A 7459-nucleotide genomic window follows, 5' to 3' on the forward strand; every position below is an offset into this window, starting at 1 on the left:
GCCTTGTTGTGGTGGAAGGGCTTGTGTGGTCTAGAGATTTAGAGATCTGTCTGGAGCAGTGTGCTTCTAGGAGGGTCTCCCAAGGCAAACAGGTTTTGAGTAAAGACCCAGAGTAACTCAATCCAAAATCTCCCATGATTAGGGGCACAAGAGACCATGTACCCGGCCCAGGATAGGGATACCGTGATCTACTCCTGGAGCCAGGCCTGGGGGTAGTGTTGCCTGGTGAGCGCCTGGTGACCAGGCAGCTCCCCAGCTGGGCTCACCCAAAAAAGGCAATGTGGGGGGACCATGTGGACCCACCACCCGCAAGGTCCAGCATAGGACAAATGCAGTCCCGTATAGGTGGTGGGAGGTCCTTGGTGGCATGGACCTGTGCGGTGAAAACTGGCTCTTGGCACAAGAACCTTCAATTTTGCTTTGTTATGTAGTACAACTTGTAAAAATATAGGCAAACGCCACAAATCTATCTACCAGGTTTCATGCATACTGTCACATAATTAAGAAAACAATCACACTCTGTTTTCACAACAGCAAATGACACATAAACTGAGCATCACATTACAGCAGTGGCATACACTTAACAATATAGTCTTAATTAGGGTTGGATGTAATGAAATACAAGTATTGGGAATACATATTCAGAATACAGAAATTAAGCATCCGTATTCAGTCCAAGTTACGTTTTGTAAAGGCAGTATTCAGAATATCGTTACTTTTCACATTTTTGGTAGAATACATTTGAGAATACTCAACAACTAAAAATTTATACACTATTCAAAAGAATTACCATCAATGCTTGTTTATGAGCTATTTTAGAATCAGCGCACATGTAGCGAACATACTTGTTAAAAGAGGACCTCAGTAAACTGCCTGCTTACAAACACTGAGGTTCCTGCAAAAGCCTGAGTAGACTGATAAATCAATGTGATGAACCATTTATTTATCTCAGTGTTACCGAGGTCTTTTAAAGGACTGATCAAACTAATAATCTTCTCAGTAGTGGACATGTTTGCAAGTGATAAGTTTAGCATCTGTGTTGTGGGAGCAGCAGTGGACTGAAGCAGGGAGTAAGAGAGAAAAAAAGTTGTTTTTTTTTAAAGATAAGGAATTTGATGAAAACTGCCAGTATCTATTAATTAAAACATTGCAGGATGAACTTGTTAACTAAAACACAAAACATCACACAAAACACCAATATGGTAACAATAAAATGTAAAATTCATTCAAATGTGTCTTTGAGGTAGGAATAACGTTAAAAACCAAAATTCTATTCTGTTCTAAAATCCTGTGAAATGAACTGTAGACCAAATAAAAGACAATTTTACACAAACTAAAGCAGCAAAGAATGTGAAGCTCCATACTCACTACAGTATGCTTTGCAAATAACGGATAATTACTGTAAAATTCTACATTTTAACTTAAATGACAAGATACTAGATCTGTTTTTTTCCAGAATTAACCATTTTTGTAGACATCTGCCATATTTGATGAAAACAGTAGATTACTGTAGTCTTTCTGCTGTAAATTTAGATCAGTTCTTTGCAGTGTTCATTTATTCATACATACATTTGAATCAAGCCAGTATTAGCTTTTTTCAGATTATCTATTTTATTAAACAAAACCATACCCTAAAAGAAATGTGCTGTGGCATAGTATTAAATTCATGCCATTATTCTGGTTATCATTTCTCTGTGAGTTCATAATGATGACACTGTATGCTGTTTCTGCATCATAAAACAGTGCATTGTAAGATGGGAAAATCCTGCATCAAATATGAATTTTCATACACAATAATCTTACTCTCCAAAGAAGATCTTCAAACAGGGTCTTGTCATGCATCCAAATTGTGTCTCACTTTAAAGGTGCAGTGTGCAAGATTTAGTGGCATCTAGCAGTGAGGTGGCAGATTGCAACCACCTGAATACCCCTCCCTCACCCCTCTCTTTCCAAGCATGTAGAACCTACAGTAGAACCTATGGTGGCTGTCTGGTTTTCTGCTGTCACCTGTCCCACTTATATTTTGCTTCTTCATGTTTTCAGTTCTTTGCTATGGTGCCCCCACAATTTTTTCATAGGGGTGGCCAGATGGGGCTGCTGCAAATCTTCAGGTGGCACACCAAAATAGCAATAACTGAATTTCAGAAATTCCATCATGCTGTTATCGTATATAGACTAATTGAAAACAATGTCAATATGAAAGTTAAGGAACTGCATATGGGTATACTTTCTGTATCTCTGTGCATTATGTTCATAAGAGCACAAACCAATACAACAAGCGTGTTGCATCTGATTCAGTTCCCCCTCAAATTCACGTTCCCCTTCACAAATTCCCCAGCAGAGGGCATTTGCTGAGACGAAATCAGCACCAAATAATCCTGCAACTACAGAGTGTAAATAAGTAATGCTTTTTAAATTGCTCAGAGTGCAAATCACTTTCTATGTGGCCGAGCTGGGTTGTGAACACTCTGCCATCATTACCATGTAGTTGTTGTTGAATTATTAGCTCATTTCAGCTTTCATTTAAATCATGAAAATGACATTGTGTCCATCACCTTCATGATTTAAGTGACTCCTGTCCATCATGCAGTGCATTCAGTGCAGAGGCGCAGGCCCACAAGAGAACTCATGAGGCAGACAGCCTCAGTAAAGCTGCTTTTTTCACGATAGAATATTCATTTTCAAAATTTTCTGTTTTTGTTTTTACAATTCAATTATATAATCAAATTTAGAATATTCATTGACAGCCCCAGTGCCTAATGTAATATATCAGATAGAAGCTTATTATGTGGCATATTCTGCTCTCCAGGGGGCCAGCAATTGTATCAGGGTGACCGTGGCCCCCTCTTGCGCACCCTTTTACGGAGCGGATTCACCCTTCCTTGCGTTTTCTTGTGCTAAATAACAAGTATGATCCTCCATTTGTCAAAATGTGGGTTTTCAGACTTCACAAAGTAGTTAACCAGCCCTGGAAGCAACCACTGATTCTTCTTATTTCTACATCTTCCAACCGGTGCTATAGCACCACCAACTTCAAGCTGTCGCTTCAACGTAAACACAGGAAAGGCTCTCTCTAGAGCCAGTTTGTCCGTTCGTACTGTAGAAGCATGGCGGCCTCTTTTGGAAGAGGACTCGCTCCCTATGCAAATATGAAGGGGTCATTCTAAGCTAACAAAAACACAGTGATTCATAGTTACAGATGATCGTGCACTAATAAAAACATGGTTTTGTACACTTCATTCTATTTCTGCTAACAGATACCTTTAAATCTTACACACTGCACCTTTAAGACCAAGTAATTTAAGTAAAATTAAGCAATGGACCTAAAGAACTAAAACCACCCAAGAATTTATTAATAAACTGTCACAATAACAAAACCTAGTATCTCCAATATATTAACCTTAATCTGCATTAGTATAATGAGAATGAAATCCAAGTTAGTTTAGACCTTTTCTGTTGGTCCACTGATCATGAACTGTTTGTATATTGCAATGATGTAAAAATAATAATTATCATTCTAATAATGGGAAAAATAAACATGAATAACTTTTGAGGTTTTGATATGGCAGCCACAAAATGCTCAGTCCTTTAATGTGGATATGAATATGCTTCTAATGTAATATAATAAAATCTGATTACACATAGATCACCTACACATTACACGTATGGATCCCCACTCTATTTGGATAGTCGCCAAAATGTTCAAATTATTAACAAACCATCAGCTGCTTCTCAACAGTGTTAGGGTTACGCGTAGTGTAGTACTAGTACTAGGTTTAGGACCAGGGTTCGAAAAGGTTTTGGGTTGAGGTTAAGGTTCAGATTAGAGGCAGCGTTAGGGTTCAGGAAAATTAAGCTGATTAAAATGTAAATATGTAGATTAATGTTAAAGTTAAATGCAGAATGAACATCTACAAACCATCTAGATTGGACTGTCCATATAAAGTGTTACCATTAATCATTAAACACACTCTGCATTACATAGTTAACTAACTTGCTCTGCAGCACAATCAGCTCCAAGAGCAGGACTGAGAAACTCTGCTCTATTCCAGTGATTTGCACTTGTTTTTAAAGTATGTAAAGCACGCAAAGCAAAATGTGCTGTACCTGCCAGCAGGGGGCAGTGCTGTCCCTGTGGAAGGTTTATTGGCTTGTATTGTGTTGAACTCCTTCTGCCTGCAGATGGCCCACTACAAACAAAGGTATCCACTCAAAAAGGAGGAAATCAGTTTTCCCTTTTAGCCTAAATTGTTGTAACATGAGCTTTTGAATGCTTTTTTCTGATCTCAGCACTCAGCACTGATACTGATTTAGGAAGAACAAGGTTTAGAAGATGCCATAGATGCCAGGTTCTTTTGAGCGATGCCACAGATTTTTGTAAATAACATATGTGAGTGTGAAGACCCTTTACAAAGTTTAAAGAACCTCCAGAAAATCTAAAAGGTTCCTAGAGCTGTACATCCAAGAAAGAGAACCATTTAGAAACCTTTATGTTTAGGAGTGCACACCTGAAAACTCCATCAGAGAACCCACAAGCTGAGCTTGTTCACTAGTTTGCCAAATAGAGTAAACTCAGCTGGGACACATCAACCAAAACTTGAATGTGCTTAGACAAAAGACAGCACTGAAATTTCATTTTAATCTGAAACTGACTTCTTCTTTGTTTGCTTGTTTTCTGTGGAGGCTTGGCCAAAAGGCCTCCACTCACTGTGCCACTTCAGCTGTGTGGGAATGAAGAATGGGGGAACAGTGGAGGGGGAGATGAGCTGATCTCCCTCTGTTGTGCAGATATCACTCCTTATCATTTCATCTGCTCTCAGAAGGTGGGGGGTGCCCACCGAAAGTTGTGTCTTTTTTTTATAAGATCACACCCACTGCTACATGGCCTCCAGTCATGTAAAAAGAGAGGAGAGAGGAAGGACTTGTTAACTTAAGCTGCACTCTACAAAGAGTCTCTGGATCAAGTGCTATCTATGATTTACACCAACTGCAGGAATCCTGTAGGCTTGGATAACAGGGCTCTGCAAAGTAAGAGAACTTTTGATTTGTTGGGTTTGTTCTGGTTGTCCTGTTTTAAGCAAACACTGGTCTAATTATTCATTATTATTTACCCAAAGTATTATTTTCTTATTATCATTTATTACCTATTAACTACTATGAATTACTCTGTAAATACTAAGAACTATTATATAAGGTATGTAGCGAAGAATGAAAATCTGGATCAAAGACATTGTTTTTGCTGGTGATAACAAAAGTATGCTGTAATTTGATATAAATTATTTTTGATGTATAGCTTATTTGAATATGTGGAGAAAATGCAGATCCTAAACTTTTACTTGATATGACATTTGTGTTTGTAAGTAAAAGAGGAGATATTTTATTAGAATTCAAATTTAGGAAAAATTATAGCTGTGTCTATAGTCTTGTTTTGCCATGTTTTTGTCATTCCAAGCTTTTTAGATTCAAAGTTATGGATACAGAATGTAAATTGAATGTAAAAACATAATTTTGTTACACTATGTAATAAATATGTAATTACATAATTATATACAGCATTGTGGAACTGTTTTAGGCACCTGAGAAAATGCTATTTAAATTATATTTAAAAAGCATTATGCTATCTGAACATTACGCATTAATTTGCTCAGAAAAACACTTTTATTACAATAAATTCAAATAATATTAATAAGTAGTATGTATGTAAATAAGTAGTATATCGCTGTTATTGGAAGAAAACTTTGTATCTCCATTTTTATTATTTTTTCAGTTTTTGACACATTTAGATAATGCCTGTTGCCTGTTTACATTATGTGTAAATGTCATGAAGAATGGACCAAAAGAAATGACCCAAAATGACTTGGAAAAAAGTCTGATTTTACATTAAAAGTGAAGTAGGTTTTTTCCTTCTCCTGTAAAGTTACCATTTTGGAGATACTAGGTTTTTTTCTGACAACAGCGATATATGGAAATGTGTTTGTTTATCCATTTCCAAACTTCTCCTTGTGGTAGCCCAGTATTAACAACAGTTATCATCCAGTACCTCATTTGGTTAAGCAAAACCTTTATTATATTAAATCAGGTGTGCTGGTGATGGAACTTAAATCCAAAATATCAAATTCTTTCTAAAAAAAAAAAAGACATAAAATAGTTACATTACAAAACGCTGTATATCCATTTGTAACAATTATGACCAGAAAGAGTTTTTGAAAAGAATAATAGCTTACTTTAATATAAAGCACATTTTTATTTCTCTAATATATCTGGTATTAATTAGAATATAACACTGAAATGTATTCTCTGTGTAAAGCCCAAACCCCAACAACATATATCATGAAAAAAAATTGTGGTTAATAATGTGTTTTGCTATGAAATGTTTCAATTTTTGTTACTTTTGACTGCATTTATGTCTATTTGCACTTATTCTAATGGTGATTGCCAAGATAAATGGGTTTCAATAACGCATATAACTGCCTAAGACTTTTGCATAGTACTATATAAATAGTGTTGCAAAATAAAAGTAACACTTCTTGACTTCTAAGACTTCCAGAAGGAACAATGACTCTTTGCCTCTTTGTTCCAGAAAAATGGCTGCTGACCACTCGCAAGGCTCGTATACACGGCCTTTAGCGTTTGGCCTCTCAATGGACCACCAGCACTCCCCATTCAGAGAGGCTTTGAGTCTACCGCTCCACTTTGAACAGACATACCTGGAGCCAATGTACGCCCACAGGTACAGCGGACACTTCTCCTACCTACCCTTCCCTGGCCACTTGGCCATGTACGACTATTCCTTTGAGCCGGCCTTCATCCGAAAGCGCAACGAGCGAGAGAGGCAGAGGGTGCGGTGTGTGAACGAGGGCTACGCCAGGCTCAGAGAGCACCTGCCCCAAGAGTTCGAGGATAAAAGACTCAGCAAGGTGGAGACACTACGAGCGGCCATCAGCTACATCAAACACCTGCAGAACCTTCTGGAACTCCGTTTGCCTGAGGCCATGGCGGAGCTGTCACCTGGGAGCGAGAGAGGAACTGTGGTCAGTACACAGCTTACAGAGTGCAACAGCGATGGAGAGTCCAAACACAGTCTGAGTGACCATGGGGATGCATGCTTCTGAACAGACTGCACAGTACAGAGGGTGCACATGAGGACATGCTAATGCTAGTACTTCTAATTTATACAGTCCATGATGATTTGGAATATTCTGTTCTTTAAGGTATGAATGGAAAAGGTCATTCTGGAGAGGTTTTGGGATGGCATGCTGTTTGATACTTCTGAAAAAAATGGTATTCTATTGTAAACTACATTCACTGTCCACTTTATGAGAAACCACTACCTTGTGAATGGTGCTGGGATTTTTACACTTGTCGTAGAGAGTAGTCCACCACTCAAATACAGTACTGTGCACAAGTCAGAGGCAACACTTCTTTTATCTATTTTCTGGTCGAAGTGGCTGTTAAGTAC

The 7459-nt window shown here is 37.9% G+C and overlaps 1 protein-coding gene across 1 annotated transcript; it reads left to right on the top strand.

The window, feature by feature from the left end:
* The first annotated feature begins 6584 nt into the window (after window positions 1–6584).
* LOC118811199 (achaete-scute homolog 4) lies at window positions 6585–7112 on the top strand. Its single transcript, XM_036575363.1, has one exon. It carries the CDS (start codon window positions 6585–6587, stop codon window positions 7110–7112), a length of 528 nt encoding a protein of 175 aa, XP_036431256.1.
* Window positions 7113–7459: the final 347 nt, after the last annotated feature.

This window comes from Colossoma macropomum, unplaced genomic scaffold (assembly GCF_904425465.1).
Source record: "Colossoma macropomum unplaced genomic scaffold, Colossoma_macropomum, whole genome shotgun sequence".
Lineage (NCBI taxonomy): Eukaryota > Metazoa > Chordata > Actinopteri > Characiformes > Serrasalmidae > Colossoma > Colossoma macropomum.